General features: G+C 34.6%; 1 protein-coding gene and 1 long non-coding RNA gene across 5 annotated transcripts in view; one reads left to right on the top strand and one right to left on the bottom strand.

Moving 5' to 3' along the window:
- Nucleotides 1-21,614, bottom strand: part of LOC120359389 — a 197,216-nt gene that overhangs the window by 82,159 nt on the left and 93,443 nt on the right. The gene's annotated exons all lie outside the window — the stretch shown is intronic.
- The window catches only part of LOC105199582 (neuroligin-4, Y-linked), a 203,649-nt gene that overhangs the window by 145,944 nt on the left and 36,091 nt on the right, over nucleotides 1-21,614 (top strand). For all 4 annotated transcript variants that reach the window (XM_039456699.1, XM_026137036.2, XM_039456698.1 and 1 more), the window contains one exon: nucleotides 4,642-4,796. In XM_039456699.1, coding sequence (XP_039312633.1) covers nucleotides 4,642-4,796 — 155 coding nt within the window. The remainder of the gene's footprint in view (nucleotides 1-4,641; nucleotides 4,797-21,614) is intronic.

Here is a 21,614-nt window from a genome sequence, read left to right as displayed (position 1 = left end):
GGTAAAGCGAAAAGGCGGAGGTCCAATCGCGTCAACGAGATTACATCGTAGAATTTCATGCTCTCTCGTATTACCAAAATCAAAATCTGTTCCAACGTTTCCGTTTATGGCCGGTTTACATGATCCAGAACGTCATATTAGATAGAAAGCTACTTACCATAAGTGTTCAAACAATGTTTGCGTAATTTCAAAAATTCTGAGACGAATGTTCTAAGACAAGAATTTTAATTATAAATAAAAATAATTACGTTAACGTAAAATATTTTGAGAGAAAAAATTTTCCATGAGCAACCGTGCTTTCTCACGATTTTGTCATCAATTATATTTCTTTTACTTTGATAATTGTTTAAAAAACATTTCACGATATAAAACTTGTATCTCTATCACCTTTTAAAACGTCCTTTTTGCATACAGGAAGTTATATTTATAATAAAGAAGCCATACAGAATTAAGCCAAAGAAAACGATACATTTAAATAAAATTGAGAAATGGAGATATTTGCAAAATTGGGTACTTTTGAAAAGTCATGAATTCATTAGCCGTCATAATCGAATCGTCAAACGCCACGTTGGCTGAGAGGCGCAAGAAAGCCTGCGAAGTTACTCGACACGACACAGGCGTCCCATAATCCTCGTCGACGTCTCTTCGTAGCTGTTAAGACCAACGATGTTACAAAGGCAGCGTAATGTGGCTCGGGAGTCGCTCTTCAGCCAAGATGCGGCATTAACAGTGCGTTTCTTGCGTGTCTACGAACTCACCGGATTATTGCGAGTGACTTTTACGCGATGATTCTGCACACGTAAGGCGAAAATGTGAAAGGATACTTCGCACCAGGCAATGCTGGATAAATATGATGACAAACACTTGGATAACAAAAAAGAAGTTCCAAGATTTTTATCTTCCTAGCGAAAGATGCGAGATAAGATCAGTTGCTAATAAAATGTGATTAAGTAAAGAAAAGGAAAAAGAAAATGAGAAAAATAAAGTAAAATCAGAAAAAAAGAGAGTTTAAGAAAAACTTATATTAAACGAATAATAATTTATACAATCGTAACGTCTTGTGTTTGGAATCTATACAATTATAAAATTTTATCCGCTTCCTTAATCGGGAAAATAAAGAAGGGAAGGCCGTGTACTTGGAAGAGTCGCTAGCGTTACGTGCGAGCAGAACGAAAACGCAGAGTTTTAATAACAGAAAGCAGTACCAGCATTTTCTCTCGTTCGACATTTAACCGATCTCCCTTTTCGCCTTTGTCGCGCCGACCCTTCTCACAGAATTGTTTTTCTCCAGTTTCACAGTTACATCTCCGCTAAAGTTGTAGCAGTGCGGATCAGTAAAACTCAAAGCATTCCCCTGTACCGACTGCCTTCTTTCCCTTCTTTTCATTGCCTGTGAAGGATCGGAGAAAGAGAATAATATCTTAAAAGTCGCGACAGCGACTCGACAATTGAACTCGACGATAGTTCTTTGCATTTGTGAGCGTTAAACACCAGAAACAGCAAAAATATATATTCGAAAAAACTTTCTGTGATCTCTAGAATAAGACTGTAGCCTTTTTATTTAATTATTTCTTTTATATTTCTTACGATTTAAGAACAAAGTTTTTATTAATTTTACTTTATATTAATAATAATTTTTATCATTTAATTCAATTATTGAAGAAATATCTTCTAAAATCATTTTTTTTTTTAGAAAATGAAGAAAAACACATCTATGAAAATTATTTTAAATTTAGATAACTAATTAATTTTTATTTCTTTTAATTTTATTAATACTATGATTTATAGAAATTATTATATTTAGGAGATGTACTTTTACATTGCACTTATTTAAATACGGGCGCTTATCGTGCGACTTTTAAAAATTAAATTTCTACTAAATACATTTCATTCATATTCTTTTATCTTTTTCTTTTTGAAAAAAAAAAACAAACAACGTAATTTTAGTCATTCTTTCTGGTTCATTAAACCAGTTCTTTCATATACGTTTCTTGACATTTCTGGATTATCCAGCAAGGTCGTTGGAAATTTTCTCGCGGAGAACAATAGCCGAAAGTGATACCGCGCAGGTGAGTTCGCTTATTCCTCGCGATAGAGAAGGTACTGAAGCTGCGTGTGGCAGTAAAAACGGTGACGCTCACTATGCTGGGGATACCCATAGAAGCATAAAAAAGTATGGTGTCGTTACTTTGCTTTTTACTAAATTTATGTTATTCGACAAAGATGTCTTTATTATACTATCTAAAGTGCACGAAAAAAAAAAATTCAAGCAATAGTATGTTTTAATGCTACAATAGAAAACACTTTGTATTTATATTGAATTTTTAACATATCCAAATTTTTAACGAGTATTGTTTAATATAATGTAATTGTAATTTTACTGAAGAAATATATTTTTAAATGCCAATGTGTTATAATTTTTTTTGTATTAACTTTTTACATAATATTTAATTATCGAATATTTTCAATGTCATTCTTTATATTCTTGAATCAATCAAGTTATTCTTTAATCTCTTCAAAGTTGAATATATAAGCCAGGCTCGAATTTGGTGGAGTAATTTACAAATAATTGCAACACATTGTGTTAACGACATATAGTTTTTTCACCGCTTGTGCATAAAATTTGTCTTCCATTTGTGACGTTAAATTGAAATTGCTCGGCCATTGCACTCGCAACTGCGATTGTCGATGCCAGACACGCCGGAAGTCGACTTTATGGCAGCTGAGCGTGCGCGCATACGGTGGACGAACCTCAGGTCGAAAAGAGGAGCGAAATTGGAGCGAAAAAAGAACTGCAGAATAAAAACTAAAAGTTACGGGGCGGCCGCGAGACCTGTGCCAAAAAGGGTTGAAAGCGCGACGTGAACGCGCTCTATTCTCTTTCTATCCGCTTCTTTCTTTTTTCGTTTTAATTTCACGCCCGCGCCAATTTTCGGGCTTTTCGCAAGCGCGGGAGGTCATCGGCGTCGATTTATTATGTCACGCGAAAAGGCCGGACAAATCGCTGAAAATCCATTCTCAAAGAAGATCGGAGCAGCCGCCATTTATACTTCGGGCTTAACAAATGCGCGAGTAATCAGAACGCGATGTGGCCGTTACACTTGATCGCCATCGGATCGAATATTCCATCCGTAATTCAATCTTAGATTGAATCTCGTTGTATCGTAAGCTCACTTTCCATAATTAAGACAGAATTTCAACTTGTTTGAAAAATCAAACTTATCACGGGCAAGATTCGAGCTTCTCTTTCTCAATCGTGATGCATCGATCACTCGCCAGCAGATCGCCCCAGTTTCTGACCCATACTGGATGTACCTTAATGAAATTAATGGTATCAGTAGCAGTCGTACATTGCCGGTTAGCCAACGCTCTCGACAATGACGGAATCTAGTTGGCGAAACAACTTCGATAAAGCTCTGGATTCGTCCCGACAGTGACGAATACGCAACACGGACATTTTGGATTTAGGTTTCCGCATTCCATATTTTACCTTTTTTCTGCCTTTCTCTTTCTTTACTTTTCATTTTATATACACATACATATTTATAAGTTATTTTACATATTATCGCGTTACTTTTTTTTGTTTCCATTTTCATTGTATCAATATTTATATCAGTGAAGATATTTTATGTTCGTTTTAAACTACCTTTTCAAATTATATTTTATTGCGTACATTGTATTTGCTTTAAGAAGGGAATAAATATTGTTCTCTCTCTCTCTCACTCTCCTATTCTGATTATCGTTTTCGCTCTCGCTCTCGCTCTCTCTCTCTCTCTCTCTCTCTCTCTCCCTCTCTCTACTATTGAAGCAGCATCTTAACCGACTGCAGTACCGATTCGGAACTAAGCTCGTCTACTTGGTAAATGCCCTTTCGTGCGCCATTCGGCACGGACGTGTACGTACGTAATCGCCTTAGAATCGTCGATTCCATTTCAGTGCTTGCTGGAACAGATAGCTTCCTCGGCAGGGCGGACTTGCGCCTCAGAGATCGATTTTGGAGTCTGGTATCTCCGAATTCGTACGTACCAAAATTGATGAGTATGATATCTGGAGGATAACCATAGATTTTAAGGATAACAGTTTATATCATGGTATTCGATATCTCTGATTTCAACGATCACGAGATTCATGTTCTCAAATATTTTAATAATTGAGATCACAGACTCCATCTTTGAATGCTTTATCCAATTTAGTCCTGGACGGTCGACCCCTTAACGCCAGCTGAACATAATTCTCCTCTGGTGAGGACGGCGGAGAAATTGAATCGCATCTGACATGTCTGCGGTGATCGAGCTTGCGGATAAGCTCGCACCAACGACGACAATTTCTATACCGGCTGTATTAAGCGGTATATTTCTGATTTACAGTCAATGCTATGTGCAATTAAAGCAAATAGAGAAAAGTGTTTCCATTTTTATCTATCGGCCGTAAAATTTATTACCATTTACAATTTCAACATACGTTCTGCGCTCTTTTTAATATTAACTCTTTTATTTATTCAGAAAAGTTTTTCAACTATGTATGTAATACTTGGGTATTGTAAATTGTCAAGTATTTTTATCATTATTTCTTGATTATGTGTATAAAGGATGCGATAAAGAACGTTCAAGTCGCTCAACTTTGTTCTTGTTTTGTTTACAGAAAATGGGCTCGGTACACGGCGAAGAGCTTCCATTCGTCTTCGGGGCACCATTGTGGGTGGAGGGATTTGGCCATTTTCCGAAAAACTACACGAGACAGGAAATGGCACTCTCGGAGAGTATCATGCAGTATTTTGCAAACTTTGTGAAAACTGGGTAAGTGGATTATATAAAATTTCACCATACAATTTAATTGGTAGAACTCAGTTTAAAACTTGAAAGAGTTAAAAATTATTAAGACACTATATTTGACACTATATGAGTATATTAATAATTGATGATGTAATAATTGCACAAATGTTCCAAGTGGCAATTTTATTCGCCATCACGACTAACGACTACGTCGCATATTCTTTTTCCAGAAACCCGAACATTTACATTTATTGTAAAAGCAAATTTTAATTTCCTCTTGCGAGTATTATTGAAATCCGTTTTTTTCTCTTCGAATTAATCGCCGTACTGTGCACGCACCACTTGCGGAATCAATTTGTGATGGGAAAAAATGGCCGAAAAGTCTAATTTTCCATATTCATGAATGAACCACGCAAAAGGTTCGCGTAGGAGTGAGGAAGAGAAGGAAATGTGTCATGAGCGTCAAGAGAAAAATAGTCACGTTTCAATAGATTAGTGTGAAAATATTTTTCTAATTAAATATTATTGATATAATTAAATATTACTGTAAATTCGTAATAAAATTTATTATTTATTATTAAGAGACAAGATAGCTTTTAATTGAATATGAAATATAAGAGAAAGAGAAATAGAATTTATAGAAGGATTAGAGAAGAAATTTTCATGCGAAAAATATTGTTCCTGCTGCTTATAACGATTTCAATATTATATGTATATATTTTTGCGCAATATCGGAACCTACAAATATTTCGCCTCAACAAATACACGCATACGCATGTCATGCGTATTAGTAATGCCCTAAAAAACCTACGCCAGTAAATATTCAAAAAATATTTATGAAATATTCATAAGCGCTAACATAAATTCGCCCAAGTTTTGCGATCAATAACGTGTTTGTTTGCCAAAACTTCATTTTTATTGACAATCTGTTACTGCAAAATAAATGTATTCTGCATTCCTGGATTATTTAATGTGGAAAACATTATTTATTGAATAAAGCAATTAAATGATGTAATACCAATACTATTAGCATGGATGCTAATTGTACAAACTTATAAATCATATGAATTAATATCGTTTAATTATAATCTATGAGTTTTTTTAATTTAAATCTTAGCATTTAAAAATTTGAAGTCTTTTTTTCAAAACATCTTTTTAAGATTCAATAAATTAATAATCTTAAAAGTTCGAAATCTCTGAATAAATACAATAAAGATTCGATAAACCAAAATCGAAATATGAGTACACAAGAATAAGTTATCAACGATCTAAAGTTCAGCACTTAAAAGATTTATTCAGGATTAAATAAAAAAAAAAAAAAAAAAAATTTGAAGAGGTCCTGCAGAATCGCCTTCAGATGTAACTGTTATACCATACTGAGTTAGCTCTCATGTGTTACGTGCGCGTATGTGCACTTGTCTACGTGTACGTGACTCTCGAGGCCGCAAATGGAATATCGATGAAGGTGTGAGAAATATTTTACGCAGTGAAAATTCTCAAGGCCTTGTCCTTATTTGAGAGCCATTGCGTCTCTTCGGAGACCAAGAAAATGGAACCTGTCTACCACGCGAACATTCTTTCGTGAGAAGAGGAGAGACTGCATTTTCCACGAGTAGAAGTAATACTTAATATCTTTGGCATTTCCAACAGCGATAACCGACTGAGCTTCAGACTAGAAGTTTATCTCGTTATCTTCTTATACAAAATTGCACATAAACAAAGCAGAAGGGCCTAGTAAGCAGCAAGTTTATGCTCCTTGAAATAAATCTAACTTAAACATTTTTAAAAAGATTTTTGCTTTTTTTTTACTTGGTTAATAGATCGTATGAGATCTATTAACCTACATCACTTAAAATTATTCTGTTCCTAAAAATATAAAAAGCCAAGTGCGTTATATATTAAATCATCTTTAATTATATAGTCTAAATTATTGTTACATCACATAACAAGAATGATAAAAAAATCAATGAATAAAATTGAACGATAGAAATGTTTGTAGAATAATTTTCATCGGTAATATGCATTAACTGCGTGGTAAAACACGATTGCCTCGGGGTGGGTTGTATTTATATATCACATATCTAATTAACGATTCGGTTCACACTCAAAAGACTCGGAACATCGATCTCTCTTGCCTAAATCGGCGATGCAGCGTCGAAGCGAATTTCACATCGCTCGGAGCGACGACGAGCATTGGAACATCGTCGGCTCGTTTCGACGCCGCTTTTGCATATTCATCGAAAGGACGAAGGGGTTAAACGAACTTTCGCATATGTCGCCAATAACTTTGTAGTTTCGCGGTAGACCCCCACACGTGGTTTAACTCCGGCAAGAGAGCGTGTCTGGGACAATGTGTATCGACACGCACGTGGCGTGTATTCGGAAACAGGCAGACTCGTACTGTATATATGCATGCTACGTATCGAACGTATCTATGAAGGTTTTTACTTGAAACTTGCTCGTGCATTTGACGCACACAAAATGTACGAAAAATATATACATTATTAAAATACATTGGGTCAAAATAGAAGTAAAAATTATAATATAAAAAGAATTCACCAATACTGACATACCACTTTGTTTTTGGATTACATGTTTTTAAACAAGAATTAAAAATAAAATTTTTAAAGTTTAAATATAAACTGAAAAGTGTTCTCCATTGGACGATATAATAGTTTTTATATTATTTCGAATAATATAATAATTAATTTTTTTTTGTCAAATAATCAAAAATCTGCGTCTGACGAAACATCTGATAAAAAAGCCTCATTGTCACTGATATGTTCACTATTATGTAAACTGTGCAATTTATACAAAGAAATCATGCATATTTTATTCTTGCTTTTAAAGAATTTGTTTTTAGTATATTTTATCTAGACAAAAATCATTAACGTATAAATTATGACTTTTTACTTTTTTAATTAGCAGATCAATACTGCGCTTTAACACCCATGTCAGTATTGGCGACTTTCCTCTAACATTTTATAAAGTTGAGTCGTAAAAATGTATTCTACTTTTGCATATATTATATAATTATAGTGCTATAAATATATTGAAGTTGGATAATTGTGCCCATAAAATGTAAACGGTACTCTATTTCTTCATTTTTACACCGTTATCTTATCAATATGAGACAATATGGATATAAGTCAAAGTAGAAATATAATAATACAAAATTCTCCGTTATATATTACCAGCTAACACCTTGCTGGGACATTCCGTATAAACGTCAACGCGCGAACACACCCTCTGCGCGATCACGCACGGCGCAACGTAGTTTGTCTCACGTAATTCCTGTGTGTACGTGACCGCGTCTGAACTCGAGCTCAAAATTACTCGCATTGTATTATACATGACAGCGGAGAAGCGTTGACACCACCAACCGATCCGATTGGTTAATACGTGACGTCTCAGAATTCGTAGTTTAGTTCGTAGTTACAACTAAGTCGACGGATGTTGGCAAATCCATAGAAACGATATATGTGATTTAACCATAGCACGTTGCTGAATCTTCCTGTCGGATAAATGCGGCGGCGGTTTCCACGTGTCACGTTTACGTATGTAAGTAAAAAAAAAAAAAAAAAAAAAAGAAGGAAAAAAGCACAATTAAATTTTGCCAACAAAAATTACACGAAACAAAAGATTGTAAATATCTACGGTAATTAAACGCACGCACGTGAGTGAATCTCGAAACGGTTAAACATTTTCCGCCGTTTTGCTATTAAAACGTTAAATAATGACGAGGGAAGAGAAGGATGACCTTCTGCGGTTTGAAAAAATGCGCGGGCAATGAAAACGAGACGGTGATTTCGTCCGAGCGTCGACTCGGATTATAAATCATCGCTCAAATGCTCATTTCGGCTGATGAACGCGGCAAATGTGATTCAAAATAAACATTAAAAACCCGTTTCCACTTCGGAACCGCGTTCCATCACACATTTTATCGGCCGCTGAAGTGATGGCGCCGGGTGTACATGCACGTATGCGTGAGCGTAAAAAGCAAATTTGCAAGCGTCAGAGAAAACGCTTGCAAAATGATTCCCAATTTTACGCGTTATCGCCGTTTCTCTCGTTCGATGTCACGACTGAATCCTCAAAAGACAAATGATTGTCATTTTTCTTCACAGATATGGACAATATCGAGCAGAATTCGCAAAATGTACCGATGACAATTATTAATTTTATGAACTTTTGAAAAATGTGATTCGACGTTGCGTTTACGAAAATAAAGCGAAAATAAATATTTTATCAAACACTTATCTTCCTGCGCTTTTTTAATAACTCTCTTTTAACTTTAAATTAAAATTTACTTGAAATACACTTGATACTACGTTAAGATCGTTTCTACAATTCTTTATTTTATTTAGTAAGTAATTAGAACTAAATTGCACAACAGTCTTATAGGCTGTCAAGTTTTTAATATATCGATGATCCCTCTATTCTTCAGGAAAGAGAAAAAGTTTCTAGATTTCGTGTAAAGTTTGACGTTTCTCCGGACATAACACGTTTTGCGGAACAAAATGTCTCCCAGTGGGTTTTTGTAGGAAAGGACTTTCAAACAAACTAATAGAGAAACGTCCAGCGCGAAAGAGCCGATTGCAACGTTGTTAGTTTACCGAACGTCACCACGAACAGCGGTCTTTTCCCGAAATTGCATTTCCCGAAACGATAAAGTTACTTTCTGTCACGTGTGACTAGTTTTTCTACCACAAGCAGCAATTCACCACAGACTAAGAATCTATGATCTCGAGTAATAAAAAATGAACTGAAAACTTTTTACCCCAAAGTTTAAAATATTTTATCCGACATTAATTTACTGTGATCCAAATAATCAAGAGTTAACGAAATCTAAAAATTGAAAATTTTAGTAAAATAGAAATCTAATTACAAAGAATTTAGAAATTTGAAGATTCAATGACTCAGATGGAGCGCAGATGGAGCGCAGATGGAGCAACTTTGAAGAATCAAGGCGTTTCGCTTTGAAAGGACGGGGACGTTCTCTACACGGAGAAAAAAAGCGGATCGCAATCTATATAGAGGCATCGCGTTGTCTCTTTACGGAGCTTTGTACGATGTCAGACCAATCTACCACCGGGCGCAATCTCTACTCGAATACCCTCTCCATTTCCATTATTGGTGAGGAGTTGCCCGCGCACACAATGGCGAAACGATTGCTCTATCCGCCTCGTCCACGGACCTACAGGGAGTCCTTAGAAGGGTGTGTCGCTCTGCAAATGCTGGTCCCATCAAGAATTTAATCATACACGAGTAATGCAACGAAATTGCAAAACTCGTATACGTGCGAACAACTTTTAGCAGTGCGAGTATATATATATTGATCCGGACGAGGGCATTCACACGAGCAAATTTTGTGATAATTAACGCAAAAATATATTATTGCCAAGTATCGCTAATTATCGATGATAAATGAGCGAAATCGAACCCAATTCCTACTGTTATTTAACTAACTAAAGCAAGTTTCGCATAGTCGGGAAAAATATAATTATCTATAATATGACCCGAGATCAATTTTAATTGTCTGCAATGTTGACCGTGCACTTAAACTTCATTATTTCGGTGCAGAATAATGGCACTGATAGTTGTAATACATAGTTATAATTTAGAAAAATTTTCCTCGTGCACGTGATTTATCAAATTATAACTTTTAAAATATTCCAAAATGGCACCGTACTGACAAACTTGTAAACCTTATACAAATGTAGTTTAGATTAGTTGGTCGTTTAGTTTTCTATCTTTCTACCTACCGTCATGTTCGCTTTAACACCAGTTGAACACACGACATGTTGGATTGGCACTAAAAACACTCACGACACGTCGATATAATTCTGTGCGTAATCCTGTGACGTAATCCTGTGCGGTAATCACGATTAAACTCGAGTGATTAAATGCCGTAAATCTACTTCGAGATGATCTGATAGATATCGCTGCCAGTACTACCTGTCCATAACAGCCGCGTAAACTGCAATCGATATTTCGCACTTCGCAATTAGTGTCGGGTGTGTAATGTCTGGAGCTATTAGATAGTTGAATCAACTGCGCTGATTATCTGTTTTTCCCAAGCAAGGATATTCACTTGCCAACTATTTCGACTAACGGAAGATTAACAAAATTTTTTTAAATTTTGAAAATGTTGAATTGTTTAAGATTCTAAAAGCATCAATTTCTTTCAACGTTTCTGTAAGTTTTCGAAATGTGGTTCTATCAATTTCCTCCTTTCTTATATTTATTTCCTAATATTCTCATTTTTTTTTTTTAATTATATGTAATTAAAATGTGCAACACAAAAATTTCGCTGATTTCTCGTGAGATAGATACAGCAATTCTATTCACAATGTGTTTATTGCTTTAAAATTTTCCACCAATGTTCTGTCATGTAATGGCGCGATTTGGAAATAACAACGGCCATCGATCACGTATTTATTATCGGCCAGCGAAGCGCAGTTTATCATAATTTTACAGCAAATAGAGCCGTCCATACCATCACACGTCGTAATTCAGGCTTGACTGACACTAACTCCACGGGATTATCCCTTCTGCTCACCTAACTCGCATCCTACACCGGTATCTATCTTTTGGAATGACTTTGAGGTTTAATCGGTATTGCCGGAAGCCAATGATTAACGCGTCGATACATAATACAGTCAGTTTCAGTATTCAGGAATAAAGAAAGCGCCTCAATGCGCCTCAAATACAGTTAACAAATACAGTTACTTTTCATGATAATTATACGTGTATCATTTTATTAGAAATTTATTATTTATAATAATTTAAGTAATATCGTGTTAAACTTTTTCTTTGCGTTGCGTGACATTGTGTCTAGTAAAAAGCCACATGCAAAAATAGCGAAAATTCAAACGTACGCCAGTATTTTGGATTAATTAATGGTGCATATTAATATATTTCAGTTCTTCTGAGTAATTAAAACAGGTGTAACACATTCGTAACTATCGGCTTGTACAGCCGACTGTAAATAGATGAATATAATGCGGAATGTAAACAATAATTTAGCATAATCATCGAGGACTAAACAGCACGACCGTCCAATAACCGCGAATGTGGCAATCGCAAACATTGGCCGATTCTCGCTCCCCTCGCCTTTATTCCCACCCCCTAAATTGCATCACCACCGTACTTTACTGTCGTAATCCACGGGCAAACTCCACATAATGCAGACATACGCGGTAACGCGCCGTCGAAGCTACCCTTAATGCCCTCTGGTCTACAGCTAAAGCTTCCATTGCAACGTTCATGCATTCTAATCCCCCTTGAGCACCCAAGAAAGAGAGAACTCAAGATTCATATATGCATAACTAACCATCCCGCTCATTGCTTTCTTTACCTGTTTGCGTCCTAACTATGAAAGCAAGAAGAATGGATAAAAATATAAGCTATATCTTCTATCATGCGATGTGAAAAACTCTTCTTCTTCTTCTTCTTCTTTTTTTTTTTTTTTTTTTTTTATTAGAACTGGTTAAACAATAATTTGCGAAAAATCTGTTAAACCCTACCTACCTTTATGTTATTTTTATGTCAGTATTATGTTTTTAGTAAAAATTTTCAAGAATGAACATTTTTCCATTATCCTGAATTTTTATGAATATTCAGTATTTAAATAATTTCATGAAAACTTAACTTTCAAAGCTTGTAAAATTAAAATTAAAAATTTAATGGTACAATTAATAACAAATCTTTTTTTCAATCTAATATATTTTATGTATTTTTATACGTTAAATGTGATAAAAAGATTTTAAAAGCTTTGAAAAGGATAAAAAATCTGTTATGTTTAATCTGTCAACGATACATTTCACTACATGTATTCTTTTGTATTCCAATATATGTCAAAATTCCTTATCGCCATGTTTTGCTCACATTGCAACAGGTAAGATTGGGAGTTAGACTTTCTCTCTTTCCCCTCTTCCTCTCTCTTTCAATGTACACGAGGGAGGAAATAATGGAAAAATTGTAAAATGATAAAAAAAGACGAGAGAGAAAAGAAAGTGAATCACTATATGTGACGTAAGATTAACGGAATACTGCAACAAAAATAGAATTCAACACGACGATAAGAAAATCGCAGAACCTTATAATTCTGAAACATTGTATATTATATGGTATATGTAATTCGCATTCCACACATAAAATATGACGGACATTTTCTCAAGTATATGACATAAAATTCGTCATTATGTATATATTTTGGATTTTTAATTAATAAGTGCAAAAATAATACCTAAGTGAATGAGTCTATGCCTGTAACTTGTCAAGCCTGTAACTTGTCACATAAATAAAGTTTCCAAAGTGGACTATCAATTACAAACTCATTCTACTTTTAATCTGAAAAGTTTACATGAATTGCAATGTTTTGAAAACTATCAGGTCTTTGAATCTTAGAGTTTCATGAATGGTTTTATGCACGTCGAAACTAATATCTACAGTAATCTGTTCCGTGTCGACATAGGAGTTAAAATCACTGAATATTTTGCGGTTGTTGGCACGCAATGAATTAGCAGTGGCGCTGCGCAACTTATAATGCGCTTCGCGTTCGTTGTTTAGATTGCAAATAATTGGCCGGGACAAACTTTCGACCCTATCAACAAGTTCTTGGGATCTCTAAACGTTGTTAATTACGCCACAGTCGGCCGAAACTTTTAACCCTGATTCAACGCGCGCTTCATCGGATTGGTGGGTCCTTAAAAGTTCCTGTTATTTCGTGGCACGTTTCTCGTTTTCAAACTCAGTTTATACGAATGAACAAAGTGGTAATTACACCGTATACTCGTTAATACAGCTTTGTAGCAAGAATGGTAACAATCGACTTGGACTCTAAATTGGAGAATGCGTGTATACAGATTTCAGAAATACAAACTATTTATTGGAAATTTAACGAAAGAGTTAGATAAATATATTTCACTGTGTAATAATGGAGATCAAAATGTGATTGCTCTACTTCATCGACTTGAAGTACTACTGTAAAAAGTACTATTTTAATTTTCAATTTTTCATCGCGCCATGATAAAATGTTTGCAGTTTTGAAATAGGATTTCTTATCGTTTATCATGTATCTTTTAAAAAGAGCAGAAGAGTTACACGAAACATGGCACATTATAATATATGATTATTAGTCTTTATCACCTAGATTGGGGTCTGTACGTTCGCAAATATATGCAATATCTCGTTTGTCTACATGTACGTTTATCTCTTTTGTTGTAACGTCGATGAGCCTTCGACGATGACTCACTGTAAATTCCGCCGTGAAGCGTTGCTCGAGGCTGTAATCCAGATGGATTTGGAAATTCGCAGGAAGCATTGTGGTTCCTCCGAGGAAGGAAGAGCGTTATAACGACTCGCTACGGCATTCCGGGGAGAGAGCATGGTCCATGATGCCGCTAATGCTCTCTCTCCCCCCTTGCCGTGTCGCGCGCGCGCTTCGCAACCGCAAAACCTGCTCGTGTCTCGTATAGGAGTTGAGGGAGAGGGGGATGGTTCCAAGGGGCGTGGGAAGAGGCAGAGCTTAATTACGTACTACCTGGATATGCACGTTGGGTAAATTGCTATTAGTGGTTTCGGAGACACGTTAAAATGGTTACCACAGCAACGGCTTTCATTTCTGTCTCAATGACAAAGGGAACGATGAAGAGTGATGAGCGCTGGCTTTGAACTGTGGTATCGAGGTGCCGTAGGATACCTGGGATGGCTCGTTTACGCGTTTCGAGGTTTCCAATGTACACGTGATTAAAGATAATCTAACCAAAAGCAAAAACTTGAAAAAAATTTTATTTAATTTTTTTTAACATTAACTTATTCGACTTGTAGTACAGTCGCTAGAAGCTTTCCATATCCGAGACAAAATTGTTCGGATAAGAGAATTTTCGGATAATAGAACACATTTTTATATTAAATTTTATTTATTCAAACAGAAACTTCAATTTTTAACAAAAAGGAATTTATATATTGAAAAAAAAAACTTAAATTCTAAAACGTAAAAAAAACAAAATTAATTTCACAATATGTTATAATATTCGGATATTAAGTATTCAGATACAGTAGAGCCTCCCATATCCAAAATTCCATTATCCGAATATTTAATATCCGAACGTTTTACTATCCAAATGTTAAAACATATTGTGAAATTAATTTTCTTTTCTTTACGTAAAAAACTTGAGTTTTTTGAATATATGAAATCCTTTTTGTTAAAAATTCAAGTTTCTGTCTGGATAAATAAAATTTAATATAAAAATATGTTTATTCTGTTATCCAAAAATTTCTTTATTCGAACAATTTTGTCTCCCTATTATATGAGAAGCTCTACTGTATTGAAACTAAAAAGAGACACGATTGCACTTGGAAAACGGGAACAAAGAACAATAGAAATTTAATTTTGAAAACAGACGATTTATATAGAAACGTCTGATTTAAATACAAAACAAACGTTTAAAATGTTGAGTTATTCCGTTATGCAATAATGTAAATAGTTTTGAGAAAGTACTGTACAACAGTGCAATGCACAATTTTGCTGATAATAAATTTCCTTTAGTCAGGATCACGATCTACTAAACCAATGTTCTCGCGGGGGCACGTCTCGAAGCTGAGATGATGATTAATAATAGAGGTGGCTGTACTGAACGGTACATTTTTTATCCGCGTTAATACGAGACTACTTTCGTATCGTCGTAACGAGAACGCAGAAGAAGACGGGACGGAAAGAAGGGGAGGGAATGGAAAGGGTGAGCCGACAGGGCAATGCATCAGCGGTTAATGAGCAAACTTTAATATTCTCCCGGACTAAAACCCACCCCTTACCACCACCTATCTTCCACCGACCACGAGCCAGCCCCTATGTTCCGGAACTCGGAAGAGGGGTAGTGCAGAGAGGAGATGGGATGACACGGCGAGCGCGATGCACACGACTGCCATAATTATTGTGCGCCGACGGAAGAAGGACGAAACAACGACGAATAAGCGGGGTTGGCGAGCTTGGGTTGTTTGACGGAAAGGGTAGTGAGAGAAAGTTGCTTCGCGGCACGCAACATACAATTCTTTTGGCAGAATTCGGCGTCAAAGTCGTCTGCCGTCTGCATTCATTAATTTCATGGGAAGGTCCAATTAAAGCGGTCGTGCCGCGCGCCAGTTGAATCCTGATACGTTAAAAAGAAAGTCGCTTCCACGTGATGACAATGGCTAGCTGACTCATTTTTTCAACGCAATTTCGAATTTCGATGAATAAAATTTTGCCTCGATCTACCTTTAATTATTTTTATATTTGATTTGCCGCGAGACATGTATAAATTACATGCCTCAAATTTATTTTTTTTTAATACAAATTGCTTTTTAAATAATGTCTGTCTAATTGTGAAATAGTGGAGTATCATTCATGTTTATCCTTTATCGCATAAATATTGAAACGATTTTCATTAATGTATTATTCACAAAAAATCCAAGATATGTTTCAGTGTATAATAGTTCGAATAGTGACTCAATTTAAAATTATAATGTAAAAAAATAAAATGCCACTGTGCTAGATTTCTGTATAGAGACATACGGAAAAGAGGCTATTTTACTTTCTCTCCCCTTGCCTACCTTTACATCGTACATTCTAAAAGGTATGCTAAGCTCGAATATGAAGCTTTTTCGCAAGTATCAGCAGGAAATTCTGCAGCGCCGCGAACCAAGAACCAAGAACCAAGAACCAAGAAATGTGTTAACGACTTATAGGAGAAATGTGTGGGAGAGGCAGAGTGCCTGCTCCGCACAGTACAATAATGATGTACTGTCTTTTGCAATTACCGATACAGCGCCATTCTACGTGTAACGACGATAGTGCAAGTAGTTTCATTCGCTTCTACGCAGAAAAGTCCGTGCGTAATATCGAAGGTATAATTTCACAGTGAAATTTCATTACGTTGAATACCGAACGAAATTTTCATTATTTGATTATGAATCCCCAGCGAACATCCGCATTAACTCTGGAACGTTAACAAGAAGTAATCACCAAATAACATTAATATGGTTTTATGTGTAATATCAAGGAATCCTATTACCAATCGCTAAGATAATAAAATGCAATGCAAAAATAATTACTATTCGTGAAAAGCTTCATTTATGTATAGCAAAATATCATTAAAAGTATAAAATTAAGGAGGTTTAATATATTTCCAACTATACAATTATGTATAATTGTTAACAAAATATGTTTTTCTTATATTTCTGTGTAGTTTGCGTATCATTCTTTATTTTTTTTGTTCAACGTTCTTTTCTATATCATGTATCATACGCGTTGTATTTCTACTCCATTCCACGGTGTACACGTTATCACACACAGACAGGTCAATGTCTGTGGTGAATGTCGGCTCGGCCAGGTGTGACATCAAGGTCCACTGAGCTAGCATAGATCCCGCGTTAGTCGGCATTTTTCCAAGCGACTTTACGTAAGGGGATTAAAGCGAAATCGAGCTTTAAATTGATAGACAGAGAGCGAGAGAGAGAGAGAGAGAGAGAGAGAGAGAAGGGTAGGAGGGAGGGAGTGCCATTGATCGGAGTCGGTTTCACTTAAATCGCCGATGATGCATGCTAACTGGCAGTCGCGCCCATTAGTGATCGATCTCCCGAGCGGAGATTGTCTATAGGTCCATACATGACCACGATGCCCGTAATTGGCTTCATCGGCATAACCAGCTGTTGTGTCTGGCGTCTTTCATCATTCAAACGGAACAGCTTGTTCCTTCACAAACTTGGCAGATATATGAAAGTAACGAGCTCTAATTATAGCCTTAAATAAAATAAAGTTTAGATACGAATTTTATTTGGAAAAGAAAAACTGCGAGACGTAAAGCTAGTTTACTTAATTCAGAGTCATTTACTTATCTGTATTCATATTTTTGTAAAAAATGATAACATTCGTGACTAAAACTTTTTAACGATACATAGGAAATTTTTTGTCAGAAATTACATTTCGCTACTTTGTTAGACAATTTATCAAATTAATTTAAAAGATTTCTTACAAAAGTCATATAAAGCCAAAAAGTTAAATTTTCAGGAAATAAAAACCTTCTCATCTTCAAACCGTTTATTGTATAAATATGATAATTTTTCTCTGGATATATAATAAATATAAAAACAAAAGTAAGCTTCAGTTAATATTTTAAGGATCCAGTTAAATAAAAGTAAAATACATTTGGAAACTTATTTGGTTCTTGTGCAATAAATATCTGAATTGATATTTATTATCGACTTATTTATCCTATAATCCTGTAACCCTATTCAATATCCTCTAATAGATATTTATCATCTATTTATTTATCCCATACTTTACATTTACCTTTTTTATGACATTATTAATAGTAATAAAAAGTAAAAAAAAATATCACTTAAAATATGAAGCAATAAATTTTTCTCCTACTATCTACAAAATTTTACAAGTTGCTCTCAACAAAAACATTCTTTTATTTCTCTTTGATAATTTTCTCTAAACATGTAATAGGTATGCAAACAGATTTACAAAAATTGACTTGTTTGATTTTGATAAGAAACTACAAAAAAATTATGTTCAATTTAAAAACAATTACTTTTATATGGAATAACGCATGAATTTACAACATTGATATTTTTTCCATACCTTGCGTTTAGATTACACAAGGACAATCATCGTTAATCGTTAATTTGCGAGTTGCATAGTAGCGTACTTGGAGGATAATTTAATTAAAGTTATAATGATATATTAACTGATAGAGATCCCTTTACAGTAATACATCAGTGATATGGCGCATATTTTATATACCCGTACAATGGTCGCATGTAATAATTTATGTATCGTCGACGATGCGTTTTCAGAGAAACGGGTAACCGACATTACATAATTCATTGAATTTATACGAGCAGGATAGCAAACTGTATGGACTATAACGTCATAAATCATGACGGCTTAAAACAAGAAAAATCAAAGGACGATACAGTGGCGTAATATTTTTCGTCAAGAATGTTTACAGCGTAATATTTCTTAATAATGTATAACGTAATACTTTTCAATGTAAAGGTGACGCAAATATACTTTAATTTAAATATTTACAGCAAATGTAGTTGGTATATTCATTAAATTTCACCATAACAAAATATATGTATGTACATATATTTCTAATTGTGAAATTTTTATTTATTAAAATTTTTAGTTCGAAACTAAATAATTGTTTTTCTTCTTTTAAGAGATGTAAATTAATTAAAATGTCAATTTCAACCGAGTGTATTGCTAGACCACATTGCGATAAGATAAATCAAATAGCAAAAATAATTTGTAATTTTAATATTTTAATATATAATTAATATTGTAATCTTTCTTCTAAATTTTATAGGAATGTTCAGGAATAATATTAAAATCGTTAAAAGTATTAAAATGCAATGCATGTCCCACGTGAGGAAATTGCTCCGAGGATTCATTATCGGAGCGGTTTCGTCGCGTTGCGTGGCACCATGGAGACATGCACACTCTGCAGAGTGCTGTGCATTATAGATTATTGTTGCCCCCATTGCTACACAATCTACATAGATATACGTTATCCAACCGTCTCGGCGTGTTCCATCACGAGTGCATTCGCAGCGGACGTATGCGAACACATTCACGTTATAGCCGTGTACTAACTTTGAACGATGCGCGATCGAAGAAACAAATTTCCCACCTACCATTTTTTCGTTCCTAGTTTTATACTTTACGAGAACGTTTGCTTTCGATTATTTCTACAACATTAATAATCGTTTGACTTTATAACGTTGCTATTTCCATTGCTTTTAATTATAACATTTTATTGCACATCGAATAATTTCTCTTGCTTTGCAAAATTTAATTGATGGTTCGATCCTTTAGATTCCTGTTTGCTGGATAGATCTGCTTGTAGACGAAAACGAAAACTTGTAATAAATAATTAGTCTTAATCGTATCGGAAACTAAAGTATCCCATCTCGAGAAGAAAAACTCGCAGTCTTCGCTTTGCGAATACTCGAGAGACCTTCCTTTCGTTTAACTGATTCGCAGTTGCTATCATTAATTGGCCAGATAGCAATTTCTGCACTGTAATGTAGTTCCTTCATTGATTTTCCTCTCTGTAAGGACAGTGTAATTTTCGATAAAAATAATGCACAATTTATGCCATCTCCAAATATAAAACTGTAAAGTTTTATAACATGAAATCAGAAAATTTAATGAAGATAAGCTCTTAAGTCTCAAACGATTACAAGCGATTACATCAGGCTTCTATGTTTAATGATATATAAGCTGCTAATAGAGCTTGCAGCAATACACGTAAAATCTATAAATTAATTATTTATTTATTTATTTGTTACAAAAAAATGTTATAAAAATAATCTTACAATTTAAATATTAATGCTTATAAATTACTTGAAAAATAAAATAATTTAAAATTGTAATAAGATATGGATTAAAAACATTACAAAATGTGGAAGAAAAATTAATTATGAAATGTTGCTTGCAAAATATCTCTTGAAGAGAAGCGTATATAAAATAAATAAAAATAAAAATATTACATAATTCTAACGGTATACATCCAAAGATGGTTATATCAAGCAATAAAAATTCAAGCACCTGTAAAAATTTAGATCGCTTGCTACACGTGAAAGAATAGCAATATAAACTTTTCAGTTGATTTTAATATACGGCGGGTATTCGGCAGTGGACTGTTTTTTACCAAAATAAAATGTTTTTTTGAGCGAGCCCACATGACGGACGATATTGCTATAACTAAAATAACAGCCTTATTTCACACGCAAATTTCCATTTCAGCGAAAAGCCCGCGTTCTCGCGTTCTCTCGCGTGATTTACATCTGGCTTGCGACCAACTTTGCTCGTAATTATCCGTGTAATTCAACCGATCGAACGATATGCTTTCGAATATCGCGATATCAAGGATCCGCGATTTTGGTATTTATCCCAGTATGCTCATAAATCGCCACAAATTACGCAACGCACGCGCACAGATACGCCACTATGACGCAACCATTATCGCCATGAATTTTCGAAATGATGAACTTTCCGGAGCCATATTGTAAATCACGATTCGCTATTGTCAATTAAATCATTCTGGCAACGTTAATAAATGATGTTGCTCCAATACTACTATAATATATTACGACGTGTGGTAGTTTACAGTCTTCCTCGATGTTTCAAGACATAGCCTCCATGTGTGGTTTTCGTATGAATAGCATTTCCTCCATGCAATATCAAATTACGAGGTATTACGTCGTATCTAATGGAGACCTTACACTCAACTAACTATTCGGCGTTTCTTGAATAGATGATTTTACATTGTAGCAGCGTGAAAACTTTATTATCTCATCAAATATTCTTCTATAGATTTTAAATGGAACGGCAGATTGAATTCAGTGATGGTTTCAAGTGGTCTCTTTTGTTAAATTTCCATTCTTTTCTGTTCAACACAATACTACGCTTTATATAATCTTACTCAGTGATGCTATTATTGTGCGATTATTTAAAGATTTTTGTGTATGAAATTTTAAAGAGTATCGAATTAGATACTTATTTTGCTATTAAATTATTTAATGCACTTAGCAATGAAGAAACGATTCAAACGTTTTTTTTGTTGAAAAACAAAAGTTATTGATTCTGAGACAAGAACGCTAGACACCATTAGAAATCTTTAATGTACATTGTTTTATTGACAACTATTTATTACTAAATATTATCTTGCTTTATTTAATAAGGAAGGGAGTAAAAAGATTTATAATGGCAAAAACTCAGTAGACTTTAACTCGTTAGACATAGAAATAAATTAAAATCTTTTTGTGAGCCGCTGATACTAT

The sequence above is a fragment of the Solenopsis invicta genome, chromosome 13 (assembly GCF_016802725.1).
Source record: "Solenopsis invicta isolate M01_SB chromosome 13, UNIL_Sinv_3.0, whole genome shotgun sequence".
Taxonomy (NCBI): Eukaryota; Metazoa; Arthropoda; class Insecta; order Hymenoptera; family Formicidae; genus Solenopsis; species Solenopsis invicta.
The sequence above is the reverse complement of the archived record's forward strand: the minus strand, read 5'-3'. Positions and strand labels throughout refer to the sequence as shown.